The sequence below is a fragment of the Mesoplodon bidens genome (genome assembly GCF_964165515.1).
Source record: "Mesoplodon bidens genome assembly, chromosome: 1".
In the NCBI taxonomy this organism is placed as follows: Eukaryota; Metazoa; Chordata; class Mammalia; order Artiodactyla; family Ziphiidae; genus Mesoplodon; species Mesoplodon bidens.
This window is the reverse complement of record NC_138176.1, coordinates 181,262,006-181,276,990: the sequence shown is the minus strand read 5'-3', so window position 1 is coordinate 181,276,990 and position 14,985 is coordinate 181,262,006. Positions and strand designations below refer to the sequence as shown.

Below are 14,985 nucleotides of genomic sequence, written 5' to 3'. Positions count from 1 at the left end.
ACTCTAGGAGATACAAAAATGAAATGAGCAATCATCCTCTTCTAGAGGAAATCAGGTAAAATGAAATATGATTAGGGAGAGAAAGTAGTAAGTAATTAGAAAGCTGCAGATATTTTTCTATCAAAGTTCAAAGGCAGGAGAAATTCTCTTTGGCTGGAGGACACAAGGAAATTAGCACATGTATTTTTTTTTGGTTCATTGTAAAATCATGACCACTTTGACACTTCCTTCACGCAGGGGCTTCAGGAATCAGGAGCTGCAGATATAGATGCAGGCTACACTTCCTGGCTAGCACAGCAGCAGCACAGAGAGGGAGCTCATGAAATATTTGTTGATATACAAAGGAGTGAGCCAAGTTTCCCACTTTTAAACAAGCAACCATTTAATTAATCCACGTTTGGACCAAGGAAGGTACTTTAAATGAGTGGCACTTTTGAGTTCACTGAGCTTCACCTCCCATCCTCTGGCCTCATTCTGGCCAGTCCAGGCAAGCCCACATCTAGGCAGGATGCAGAGCAGGAAGAGGTGAACCACTGATGCTCTCAGATGCTCTCTGTTCTCAGCGTTGCCCAGATACTGGTGCTGACTTATTCTACTTTCTCAGGTTCCTGAACCCTGCTGCCTGCTCAGACTGATTCTATCTTCCTGGTCTTCTCTCTTCCCTGTTGAGCCTCCAAGGTCTGTTCAAGCCTAGACCTGCCTAGTACTTCTAGGACTGTTTATTTCTCCAGGATTTAATTACTTGCCTGTTTAATTCCATATCTCTTGAGCTCTAGTCTGTCTGGACATAATTAAAAAATAAATAGCCAAACATTAAATAAGTGATCTTATTTCATACACAATCTAAGTAATAAGCTCTGGGCCCAGGATGGGAGAGCCCTGTACGATTATCCCTCCCAGTGAAGTATATAGAGTTTTAACAACTACCTTCCTCCTCAAGTCATAGTTTGTTCTGTTCTACCAAAATAATTGTGAATATTCAAAGTAAGACCCTTAGGCTTCTAGACCTGTAATTTTTCTTTTGTTAATAAATCTTTCTGTTAATCATAACCTCTGGTTATCCTCCTCTTAAGCCTTTTGAGGTAACTAGCTCAGACTCTTAAATTTACCAAGTCTTTATAACTTAGAGGATATTCACAAAGGCATTACCAGATTTTAATTTGCAGTGAATCGTGGTTAATGGGAATGCAAAAGGGAAACTTTTGGAATTCATAGATCTATTTCTCACTTCAGCAATTAATAATAAAATGGGATTTTTACTAAATCACATTTTTACCTTTCAGGTATTTCAATTGTTTGAATATTTTGCTTAGCCAACTTTTGGATTCAGACATGGTCGATATTATTTCCTATTCAATTAGCATATACTGCTTATGAAGAAAAATTTTATCCTATTTTCATTTTTCTTTCATAATTTCCATTCAACTGTCCTTATTTCTAGGGTCAGAGAATAATGTAAGGGCTTTTGAAATTGTTTCCTTTTTCATTAATTAATTAATTAATTAATTAATTAATTTTTGGCTGCACTGGGTATTCCTTGCTGTGCACAGGCTTTCTCTAGTTGTGGTGAACAGGGGCTACTCTTCGCTGCACTGTGCAGGCTTCTCATTATGGTGGCATGTCTTTTTTCAGAGCATGGACTCTAGGTGCTTGGGCTTCAGTAGTTGTGGCTCACGGGCTCTAGAGCACAGACTCAGTAGTTGTGGTGCATGGGCTTAGTTACTCCATGGCATGTAGGATCTTCCCAGACCAAGACTCGAACCCATGTCCCCTGCATTGGCGGGCAGATTCTTAGCCACCAGGGAAGTCCCAGGGCTTTTGAAATTGTTTAATCACATCTTCTGAAGCTAGCTATGATTTGCTTCAGCATAGGTCATGAGTTTGACAATATAATTACATAGCGATTTTTGCTGTCTTTAATGATACCTTAGCTAATTTTTTTTATGAACACAAATAGAATGGAGCCAATCAGGAAGCCACTGCCATGATTCTTCAGCCCATCACAGTCAATTTGCACTTTGTGCTTCTTCAGTTCAAAATATCCCCGACTTCTAGTCCCAGCTAAAATATCATATTAACTATGAGGTCAAGAAAAGTTTTATTAATCGTAATTAGTCCTTTGGGTCACAGCTACAATTTGACATTTAGTCAGTCACTCAACAAATATTAATTAAATCCCTTCCATGTTCTAGGCAAAATTCTAAGAACTGGATGTACACAAGTAAACAAAAAAACAAACAAAAAAGCCCACATCCTAAACAGTTCATGTTGTAGTTGGGGAATACAGGCAATGTAAATAAATAAGATCCTTTCAGATACTGATGTGTACCTAGATGAAAATAATGTGATAATGACTGACTGAGACTTGCTTAGGGAAAGCCTCTGAGAGAAGAGACCCAGGGACTGAGATCCACATCATGGGAAGCAGGCAGCCACGTGAAGGTCTGAGGTAAGGTGCTCCAAGTAGAAGGAGCAACAAGTTCAAATCCCTGAGGCAGGAATGAGCTTAGGGAGTGACTGAAAACCAGAAAGAAGGCCAATGTACTGATAGATGAAGTGTAATCAATGAGGGAAATAATGAAGGGAATGAATACTGAACAGATTGACAGGATCTTGGGGGTCATCATAAGGAGGTTATATTTTATTCTAGTTCATTCTTGGAAGTCTTTGCAATGTTTTAATCATGAAATGAGAAGATCTAATTTGCTCTTTGAAATTATCATCCTGGATGCCATGTGGAGAATGGAATATGGGTCACGATGTGGGTGCAGGGAAACCAGTCAGGAGGCTGATGCAATAAACCAAGAGAACGATGGTGGTGGGTTGGCTCAGAGTGGTAGCATTGGAAACAGAAGCTTTGGAGTTACCTATTGGAGGTACCAATAGGACTTACTTTCAGACTGGAATCTAGTTATGATGAAAGAGGAAAAAATAAGACAGAGTTTTAGTTTTGGTGCCCAGTTGGGTAGATTGGAAAGAATTGTGGAGGAGGGAGTTCTGGAGCATGGGAGAAAGTCAGTGATTCTGGTTTGGCCATGTTGACACTGAGATGCCTGATAGACATCCAAGTAGAGATAAAGTAGGTAGTGACATGAGTCTGGAGCTCAGCAGAGAGGCTGGGATGGAACTGGATTAAATTAACTGGAAGAAAGTGTAGTTAGAGAAAAGAGGATGGCTGAGGACAGACTATTAGAACTAGCCAGCATTTTATATAAAGGAGGAAGCAGTAGAGAGGACTAAAATGTTGAGACCTGCGAGACCAAGGAAATAAAGTAAGGTTGTGTGATTGCTGTTTTGTCTCAAAAGTCTCCAAAAAAAGTGTTTCAGAGGAGGGAACAACCAAGTCTGTCAATTGCTGCTAAGAGGCAGAGAAAATGAGGAGAGAAAATGAACCACTTGGCAAGATATGGGGTGCTGGAATGTGGAAAGAGAGGTACAGGAGAAATAAAAGTATAGAAGTAAAGAATAGATGGTAAATAATTTGGATCCAGGAGGGAGAAAGTTACGTTTGGGTAGCAAGGTGACCACCTGGGGGTGGGGGTGGGGGGTGGACCTCACTAGGGAGCATCAGTAACTCTTTCTGAGGATGATTAGAATGACAAAGTCTAGGGGCAAAACTCAGGTTTTAGAAGCAAGAACAAAGGCTATATAACCAAACAGCCCAGACCAAATCTTGTGACTGAGTAATTGGGATCTGTTGGGCTCTTGGAGCTTGCTGTGTCTCTGTCCCAAGGTAGCCTAAAATGCCCTTGTAGCTTCTGACCTATACAGTTAATTTGCCTGGTTGGCTAAGCTTCTGTCTCTTCTGTCATGAGTCCTCCACAAAACCCCCTTCCAATGATGTGCTATCAAAGAGGATGACATTCCCAACTAGAGGAGCACCACTCTTTGAGCAAGAGGATATGAGTAGAAAATTAAATAAGGTATAAATCAATCATGACAATACCAATGGACAGCAGAAAGCGGCATCACAGCAGTGTAGAACAGGTCATGGGGAGATTGATACGATCCCACTTGAGCAGATACTAGAATCTGCAATGATGAGGGAAAGGGAAATAGTGAGAAGAGACTTGCTGACACGTAATTCCACTAGACTAGAAGGCCTGGTATTAAAGAAAGCTTCAATTTTGAGTTTGGAAATGTAGGTTTGGGTGAAACTGCAGAAAGCCTGAACATTAGGTTAAGAGACTTGGGCTATATTTGCTAAGAACGAGATCCCAAGGTTTGTGAACAAGATGATGTGATGATCAAAATGGTAAAAGCATAAAGGGAAACTAGTCAAGCATTCAGCTTGACTATTAGAGCTTGACTATTACATTATGCCTGTTGAGATGTGCTCATAGCTCACTATAAGGAAAAACTATGCATCAGGATTTCATGATGATAGCTTTTCTTTATCTTTTTTTCTTTCTCTCTTTTTCCCTTTCTTTCTTTTCTTTTTTTTTTTTTTTTTTTGCTGGTATTCTCCTGGAGAAAGAAAACATAGAATGTCTTTCACACAGTTTACCACAACCAAAATCAAAATGACCTGCTTCAGAAGGAAAAGGAGGAAATTCCTCCCCTTTTTTTAAAAAATAAAAAAATTGAGTTATTTGTAGTGAGGTGGATGGACCTAGAGTCTGTCATACAGAGTGAAGTAAGTCAGAAAGAGAAAGACAAATACCGTATGCTAACACATATATATGGAATTAAAAAAAATGTCATGAAGAACATAGGGGTAAGATGGGAATAAAGACACAGACCTACTAGAGAATGGACTTGAGGATATGGGGAGGGGGAAGGGTAAGCTGTGACAAAGTGAGAGAGTGGCATGGACATATATACACTACCAAACGTAAAATAGATAGCTAGTGGGAAGCAGCCACATAGCACAGGGAGATCAGCTCGGTGCTTTGTGACCACCTAGAGGGGTGGGATAGGAAGGGTGGGAGGGAGGGAGATGCAAGAGGGAAGAGATATGGGGACATATGTATATGTATAACTGATTCACTTTGTTATAAAGCAGAAACTAACACACCATTGTAAGGCAATTATACTCCAATAAAGGTGTTTTAAAAAATGGAACTTTTCTCTCTAGCCTACCTTTTTATCCTGGCTATAGCTCCTATGATTCAATAGGCTTGAAGCAATGATAATTAAATATTCTATTTCTGCAAAATGGAATGACTAGAAAATATTATATAAAATCTCTGATCACACCCTAATGCCATTTATATGAAGACATAAATGAGGTTATTACTCATGTCTGACCACAGTTTCCAGAGCCTGAAGGAGACTGGAAGGATGTTACATCACACTTAATCAACACTGCAAGTCAGAGCTTGATTTTGGCTGCCTGGTAAATTCAGGCTGTGTTTGTGAGATGGGACAGGGTTCAATCAGTTTGAATTCAATTGCTGGAATAGAAGGAATATGTTCCCTTGCACAGAATCATACAGGAGAGAATTTCTTCTAGAAATACTCCAAAAACAGACTTACTAAACTGCCTGATCCTTCCTTGCCTTGGGCCACAGTTTCTCTAGTTTTTCAGTTTACACAGTACATTTTCCTTTTTTCTGCACACCGCCAAACATGGCCCTAGGATTTCTTCCCTACTTTAGCTAGCTTGTATTATCATGTTGCCCCCCAAAATTTCAATGGTTGCAACATGCCTCTTTTTGGGTCACATAAGCCTTTGGGAATTTAATATATTTTTAAAGAAAATAACACTGAGCTGCTATATAAACAGAAGTTTAAAACTAAATGAATTTTTTTCACAAGTCAATTTTATTTTACAAATAAAATTTGGAAATTTTATTTACAAATATAACACGAAGACATAGAATTTTTTCTCAAAAATATCTAGAAATTTTACTATAAAATATAACATCAGGAAGGCTTCAGAAACATTATTTCAACTAGACAGAATTCCTCATGGGCCTTCTCTTTTTTCCTTTTTACACTTCTCAATAAAGCATAAGCTCTGCACCAGGAAGCAGCAGCTTCAAACACCCTAAGCCCATCTGTGCATTTATAGAGAGATGGAACAGGAGGATAACTTTTTTTTTTTTTTTTTTTTTTTTGCGGTACGCAGGCCTCTCACTGCTGTGGCCTCTCCCGTTGCGGAGCACAGGCTCCGGACGTGCAGACTCAGCGGCCATGGCTCACGTGCCCAGCCGCTCCGCGGCATGTGGGATCCTCCCGGACCGGGGCACGAGCCCGTGTCCCCTGCATCGGCAGGCGGACTCTCAACCACTGCGCCACCAGGGAAGCCCGAGGATAACTTTTAAATCACTAAAACCTGGTAGTATCGGAACTGTGGATAAATGGAAAAATGAAGAAAATTCTTAGCATGTATTCCAAATCAAATACTAAAAGTTCAGAAATAGGACTCCTTATAAAGGGAGTTATGCCAAATTCAGACATACTGGATCCCTGCATCACTGGGAGCATGGCTAGTACAGCCGTGAACTGGGAAGTGATTATCAGCACATCTTTGATCCAGGATTTCACTTATAAATTTGCAAATCAGTAGCATTTATCATGGGCCAACATTGCAGTTTGTTTTGTCCTTTGTTAGAAATCTTGCTCCACCCCTGTCTGCCTTTCTCTCTCCCCTTCTCTATCACACAGTTGTCAGTCTCTTGAATTGATTACCAAGGGGAAAACCATATGTCAAGCTATGTATTTCTGGCTCATCTAGTACTTCTTCATATGCCCTCTTTATCATATTTCTTTAGATGGTCAAAATTAAATTATATGTTCCTCTTCCTTTACTACTATTTTCCATAGATTATATGAAGAATATAATTTTCAGTTTAAAATGGGAAAGTGATATCAAAAGAGAATAAAATAGATTTTTCTCAAAAGCATGTATTGAGTAATAAGAATGGAGTAAAACACCTAAACATCTTAAAGCTATATGGAGGCGGGGGAGGGGGTGGGAGGGGACGGGAAAAAACAACACAGTATTACTTGTTCGAAAAACAAATTATCCTGTGAATAACCATGAAAAGCAGGTTTAGAGGATGCCATTTAGAAACCCACTCAAAGTGAGTCTTAGTTAGAACTCTGAACTTATCCTCAAAATTAATTCCCTTTGACATAGGAAAAAAATCTTTTAAAAGAATCTTAGAACAGACAAATTTATAGAAACTCAAACCCTTTTCAAGCTGCAAAAACAATGCTGGAAAGAAAAAAAAGAGGAAACCCTAAAGACATTCAGACCTTGCTTCAGATTATTTGTTCCACTACTTACTAAGTGAAATGGAAATAACACCCCTACTTTGCTGGCATGGTCTGAGGAGTAAATGAGATAACATCCATCAAATGGCCCACAATCAGAATGTAAGATCCAGAGCAGGCACATGGTTAAAAAAAAAAAAAAACTCTCTTTCCTCCTGGCCCCTCCAACCCAACCCTCATGCCCATACAAAAAACACTACTTAAAAACTCTCCCCAAAATACTTTTACACAATAGGGACACAACAAATAATTTCAGTTTAAGGCAGAAACTAATTGATGAATGCATCACAGGAACATATCATTAATATTATTCTAATGTTTTAGGGTAGCCTCAGATGATCTCAGAAAGGGGGAGAAAATGACTATGATGGCTCACCACTCCTCTTCTTGGATCTTCATCAACGAGAGGACATTCATTACCAGGTAACTGTACACCTGTATTATATGTTATTCTAGTTATCAGTCATTTGTGGATTACACCTTATGTGTATTATGCATTTTGTCATTCTAAGCTTCATTTTGAAAGCTTTAACTGTATTGGAAAAACTTGGAAAATGGCATCATTACATTTTCTAATTTTTCTCATTTGCTACAAAGAGAGCCCAGTGAATTAAAAGTTATAAAAATTATGAGGGCTTTGTAAAATATTTCAGAAAATATGATATAAAGAGTGCCTAAATTTGGGTCTTCCATAGGTATTATAATAAAGTCTAAATGTGTATCAATAAAAAAAGCATGATGTATGACCCACAAGATCAATGATATGAATCATCAGTTGAGACACTGAATTAGAAATTGAATAAATATGTTCCTAAAGACTGAAAAGCCATAGCCTATCATGGAACAATCACTCATATTTCATAAATAGTGGTCTAATTTCACCAAAAGCTAAATTTCTATTTTAATAGCTGTCACAGTTCTCAGGAACAGCATTAAGTAAAGGATCCGAGGCTCCTCATAAATAATATATCCAAAGAATTAGCCTATGGGCCTAAACCAGGCTTTCTTGGCCTCTCCTTCCCTCCGTTGCTCCTCAGGATATACTTCATTTTTACTGTCTCCCTCTTGATGTTAGATTATGCAATAGATGGCCAACAGCTACAGCTGTTGCATCACAGCAGACAGCATCTTATGCTAGTTTAGGAATAATAGAGCAGGGATTTGAAAACTATAAGAGTAAAGATAAGAGATAAACCTGGATGAGCTAGAGCAGAAACTGAAAAGGGAAAAGACACAAAGGTAAGAAAAAAAAACAAGTCACCCTGGAAAGTGATCCATGTCTTACAGGGAAGAGAAACAAAGCCAAATAAATGACAGAGGAAAGTCGTATAAATGATGCAGGATTGCACAATAGGAAAGCAAAAGGAATAAATATGGTCAAAAATGGAATTAAAGCTACAGCTGAAGGATAAGCATGAAATATAAGAGGTGGGAAGAAGGCAGGAAGTAAAAGATAGAGGAGTTACTCATTCATTCCCCAAATACTTATAAACTGCTTCCTAAAAGCAGTTTATACTCCTGTGGACCCTGAGCGTTCAGTAATGAATGAAACAAAACGCTTACCCTCTTGGGGTTGCCTCCTAAAAGAGGGATACAGTCAAAATGTAGGATAAATGTAAAACAAGATGCACTCTTAGGTGCTGAAAGATATGAAGAATAAAAATAAAGCTGGAAGGGGAGTAATGATTGCGGGGGGTAGAGAGCAGTGAGTTATGATTTCATATAAGATGACCAAGGAAGGCCTCAGGAAGGAGATAGCAGTAGAGAAAAGCCTGAAGGAGGGAAGCGAGTGAGCTGTGTGGGTATCTGGCTGGCAGCCTCCCAGGTCCCCTTCCAGGAAAGGGGACAACAAGTTTACAGCCCTGAGGCAGGCACACGCCTGTAAGGGTGCAGGAAGCTGGTATGGGAAAGTGAAATAGGGAGGACAGTAGGAGAAGGTGAGGTCAGAGACAGAATGGCACCAGAATATGTAAGGCCTCATAGGCCACTGAGACTTTGTCTTTCCCACTTACAAGATGAGAAATCATTGAAGATTATTGAGTACACGAGTGACTGAATCTGTCTGGCTGCTGCTTTAAGAACAGACTGAAGAGGAGACAAGGATAGAAGCAGAGAAACTATCGAGGAGCTGATAGTCCAGGGTAGAGGTGATGGTGGCTTGGACCAAGGTGGCAGCGGTGGAGGTGGGGAAAAATGGTCAGATCCTGGGTATATTTTGAAGGAAGGAACAATAGGATTTCCTGAAGGCTTAGATGTGGGTATGAGAGAAAGAGAATGATTAAGGATGATTCCAAGGATTTGGGTCAGGAAGAATGGAGTTAATACTTTCTGACATTATAAAGACTACAGGAGGAGCAGGTTTGGGGTAGGAGATCGGGAGTTCAGCCCTAGACAAGTTACATTGGAGACTGACTAATATCACCAAGGGAATAAGTGTGATAGAGAAGATTCAAGGTCCAGGGTTAGAAAAGATTGAAAGGAAAAGTAGGAAACAACAAGGCAAGGCAGTAGTACATTGGATGGAAAGTGGGCAGAAGGAATGTGGACACTGAACAGAGAGGAGGGGCAGTGACAGAGTGGGTAAGTATAGAAAACACCACTTGGGGATGTCAAGGTAGCTAAAGTGTTGCTGGAGATACAAGGAGAAGAGGGAAGTTGAGAAAATGGAAAATTGAAATGAAAGGCAGAAATTAATTTTTAAAATAAGTGCAGATGGGCCTCCCTGGTGGCGCAGTGGTTGAGAGTCCGCCCCCCGATGCAGGGGATACGGGTTCGTGCCCCGGTCCGGGAGGATCCCATATGCCGCGGAGCGGCTGGGCCCGTGAGCCATGGCCGCTGAGCCTGCGCATCTGGAGCCTGTGCTCCGCAACGGGAGAGGCCACAACAGTGAGAGGCCCGCATACCGCAAAAAAAAAAAAAAAAAAAAAAAAAAAATAAGTGCAGATGGCTGATAATGAAAGTCAGAGAAAGTAACATCCATATGAAACCAAAGGGAAGAGAGACAGGAAGATCCTAGAGAGAACTAAGAGATGGACATGGTAACAGGATGGACATTGTTGAGAGGACCTGAAAGATGATGGTTTGGGAAGAGAAAATGATGAAAAAATCATGTGAGTGATCTGCAGGGGAAGCAGCAAGCAGGCAAATGAGATTCAAGATAGAGGGATGATGGAGAAGATGGGAGAGACTGTGAAGAAAGGGAAGAGGCTCACGAGAGAGTGACAGAAAAGGCAAAACAGGGTAAGAGCCCAGCACAGCCCCAAGAAGGTACCCCTACCACAGTGCCTCCCCCCAGAGAAAATTACAGAAACATTGAACAAAGGTGTCTCCAAAGACAGTAGCCCTGGGTCTACACCAGTGTTCCTTTTTGCGTAAATGCCTTCTGTGCAGTGTAAGTTTAACCAACCAGGAAAACAAATTTACCACACTGGGAGGCAAGTTTCGAGAAGAAACAGTACACGGCATAAGAGAAGAATGTACGAACCCTTGTCCGTATTTTCCTGTTATTCAACTCTGCTTGACTCAGGTCAGCCCATGGAATCCTGATTCTCATCTCCCACCAGCCCCACCCTCAGTGCATTGCTAAACTACTCCTGGGGCCACCTCTCAGTCTGAGGTTGCAATCGTTTTCTTTTTCATCTACTTCAGCTACACAGCTGCTCTTCACCTCTTGGATTCCTGAGGAAGCAAAGTCCTTTCTCACCAAAACCTTTAGATTTACCCTTATGATCGGATTAAAAAGCACCCTAAGCAGGCACCGCATAATCCAAATAGCAATTCACAGTCCCCTTCTGCACTCACTGGCATCTCCATGACCTCTCTTCCCCTATAAAGCCTCAAGACAAATGTCATAGAGAAGTCCCAGCACCCTCCCTAACTCATGTCTGCTCCAAGGGGTGGTCCTGTTCTTCCCAATCCTGCTATTTGTTCACATGTGTTTCTCTTTATTCTCAGTCCTTGAATCCTCTGTTTCTCTAGAACAGCTTTCTTCCACCTTCATGAAGCTCTTTGTTCTGTTCTTAATTGGTTTATGTTGATCTCATTTGTAACCATGAGCAGCTGATGGTAACTTCTCGTCCTGGACACCACATTCCTTTTATTCATCTGTGTATTCAAGTATTTTCACTGAAATAAACACCTATTCCATACACTGGTGGTTACCAGGGCAACTTTTGTTTCCTTTGTAATATTTTATAGTTTCCTAGTCTCAGTTCCTCACTTTTCCCATGAAATCCTCCCTGAACTGCAGTAAGATTTTAATTAGCCTGTTAATTACTTGTGTATTTGTTCTTCTCAAATATTTACTTCCTAATTATGAAAGTATGATTATTTTATAAATTATTGTATTTTATATATTTATATTATAAAAGCTGAGAAAATATAGAAACATATAGATTGAAAGAATAAAATTATCCATAATCTTACTACTTAGAAAATGTACTGTTTAATTTTGTCATATTACCCATATTCTAAGGATTTTATTTTATAGAGTTGAGATCATTCTATATCTTGTTTTACACACCTGGCATTATATTACAAATATTTCCCCATACTATTAAAATAATCTTCCTAAAGATGATTTTAATGATACTATATCACTCAACAATATAGAAATGTCATAATATAATTCCTTTAATTTTGACCTTCAAGATGGCTCCAATATTTTGAATACACAAGGACTAGTTCACAGAAGTGTAATTACTGAATCAAAGTATACAAGTAAATCTAATTATTGTTATTGTTACAAATTAGCTTTCTAAACTAGTTTGATGAGCTGTCTCTCCCACCAACAGCTTAAGGCTTCTTACCTTGTCTTTACTGCCTCATAACAGATGCTTGGTTTCCCAAGGTAGAATGTAAGCCCCTTGAAGGTAAGACCTAATTATCTTTTGCATCCTCTTTCCCAAGGTGAGGTACCTGGATGCCCTTGATACATGAGATGATTTTAGGTTAAACGTAAATAATTGGTTTTTATTTGAACACTCTTGGAAAGCATTACAAAAATATAACTAGCACATGAAATCTTTGATTTCACAAACATTATTTCTCAGGACAGATAAAAGCTTACTTAGTAACCAAGTTACTAAGTAACTTGGTTGGGTTTCTGTCACTCACAACCATGGGTCCTATAACTAATGAAAACACTCATCCTGAACCACATGCTATCAGAACACTCTCACTTTCTAAAGTATTATATTTATTTATTTTATTCCCCAAATAAGACTGAAAATTTAAGGGGAGAGGGTAGTGTTTCATATATAATTCTGCAAATATTAATGCAATAAGTAATATATAATTGTTGAATAAATATATAAAAAGAGGAACATCAACTAGAAAAATATTAAGTGATAACAGATTATACTTGGAGTTAGCCAAACTCATAAAAGCAGTACATGAATAATTAGTTTTGAACAGCACATCCATAGCCCTCAGCCAGACTGTATCAATCACCACTTTCCCACAAAATACCTTGAAGCCAGCATTTTGCCATTTTTTAATCACTGAAAATATTTTTATACATATATTCTAATCATTTAGAATATAAGAAGAGAAAGAAAACTAACAAAATTTGAGAACCTATATGCATTCCCATTTTATAACTGGCCTACAATGAAATATGTTAAAATGAAACCACATATTCTGGGGGAGGATATTTCCAAAGTGTCTGCATTTCTAGTGACCCTTATTTTGTGTCATATTTTGAATTCACTGAATTGGGCACTTGCAGTTTATCTTCTATACCACAGAGACCCTTTCAGACCCTAGTATCCATGTATTATTGGCATTCCAGGTGGTAAAGTAAAATAATATAGCATTTACGCAAACACTGGACTTGAAGATAGCGTTCCTCAAAATGTGGTCCAGGGGCCACCTGCCTTCCGATCAAGATGCTTATTAACAATGCAGATGCTGCGCTCCGCCTCAGAGCTAATCAGGTGATTCTGATGTATTACTGGAGTCTAGAAACTACTGCTCAGAGGAGGAAAGGCTTAAAGTTTGAGAACTTCTACCCACCTGAAATAAACAAAATTTCTGGAACTCAGGGAAATCTTTACAAAATAGTCACCAAAAATTATAATGATACCATTGACTACCTATGATATCCAGCTTGTCATAAACCCCTCCATTCTTCATTTATTCACTTTAGTTATTCAGCTCCCATTCTGTGATAGGCATTGTTCTGGCAAGACAGAACTCACCAACTTATTAAGGGATATTTATTTTCATGCCCAGAAATACATGAAAAAGCTGCAAATTAATAGGAAAATAGACCTTCCTTAATGTAAATTTTGCTTTCAGCAAATATAGGATCCATGAAATAAGAGGTATTGATTTAATAGCACAGTAAGCAATATAACATTTATGTCTTACTCCTGGATAAGAATTTTCTGAGTTTAGAAACTTCCCTGAGTGAAGGGTGTTGGCATAAGTTAACTCCATGCTCAAATGATTAAGATTCCAGTTGCTGTTTCCTTGCCTGGGGTTGTCACTGCTCTGTTGCTTCACGTGGTAAATATTCTAAGTGAGCTGAGTATTAAAAAAAAAAAAAAAAAAGTGGTTCCCTATGGTTGCTTTCAAAGTGCTTTCACTTCAGGTTTTAGGCTAAAATCAGGGCATTTTAGGCGCGAGTAAATGCCAATCCTGAATTTGAAAGAAGAGTTCAAATCCAGTTTTAGAATGTAGATCAGATTTCACTCTCGGAACTTGTTAGATTTTTTTATTCTCCTACTTAGGAACCTAATACAAACCCTCGCAGGCTGCAGCTCTTCCAACAGTGGCCACAAGGCACATGTGCATTCCTGTCCTTACTAACTAACCTTAATTAGCATGATGTAATAAATTTGAGCAGAAAGTGCATCACTCCAAACAGTTCCTTTTGCCAAGCAGGTTGGCCAGTACCCTTTGCTGAAACAAAGAAAGCAGCCACCTGCACCTCTGAGCACAAAGAGCCAGTGTTCCAGAGGCTGCGTCCTACCTGGCGGGCAGAACCAGAGGGCAATGTTTGCCCAGGTCCCATGGCCTGGGTCTTCTCTGGATCAAAGGAACGGGCGCAAACACTGCGAGCCCCAGCATGCCCTGCAGGTAGGTGTATAAAGACAGGGCACCACTCTTCTGAAGACCGTTGGACTTTTGTCTTTAATGAAGGATAAGGGAGTCCTCCCTGACATAGTTTGATAGGAGTCAGGATTTTAAAATAAGCTAGGGCAAAAAGTTTGAGACATGTGTAGGACCATCTCCTTTAAAAATGAGGAATCTTGGGCTTCCCTGGTGGTGCAGTGGTTGAGAGTCCGCCTGCCGATGCAGGGGACACGGGTTCATGCCCCGGTCTGGGAAGATCCCACATGCTGAGGAGCGGCTGGGCCCGTGAGCCATGGCCACTGAGCCTGCGCGTCCGGAGCCTGTGCTCTGCAATGGGAGAGGCCACGACAGTGAGAGGCCCACGTACCGCAAAAAAAAAAAAAAAAAAAATGAGGAATCTTTTTCTATGTGGGAGTTTTTCTTTTAAATTTATGTAAACATTCCCATTATTCATGTCTGGTGACCTAGTAAAAATTCATTTTTATTGTGAGAAATTGGATATCACAATTTTACATAAAGGTCAATAATATCACCCCCAGACTAGTGAAAAGGGTCATTAAGCTTTATGTCAGATATTTTTCAATGAATATATATTGTTAACAGTCATTGAGCATACCAATATGACTGCTATTCACAATAAAATTTATCTACTCCACATTTACCTATTTTATCACTTTAGTC

The 14,985-nt window shown here is 39.5% G+C and overlaps 1 protein-coding gene across 1 annotated transcript in view; it reads left to right on the top strand.

Moving 5' to 3' along the window:
- Positions 1-14,985, top strand: part of RASSF6 (Ras association domain family member 6) — a gene marked incomplete at its 3' end in the record, with an annotated part of 58,780 nt that overhangs the window by 4,396 nt on the left and 39,399 nt on the right. Inside the window, exon 2 of the mRNA XM_081232654.1 lies at positions 7,549-7,647. Within this exon, the coding sequence (XP_081088780.1) occupies positions 7,583-7,647 (65 nt within the window). The 5' untranslated portion in view covers positions 7,549-7,582. The remainder of the gene's footprint in view (positions 1-7,548; positions 7,648-14,985) is intronic.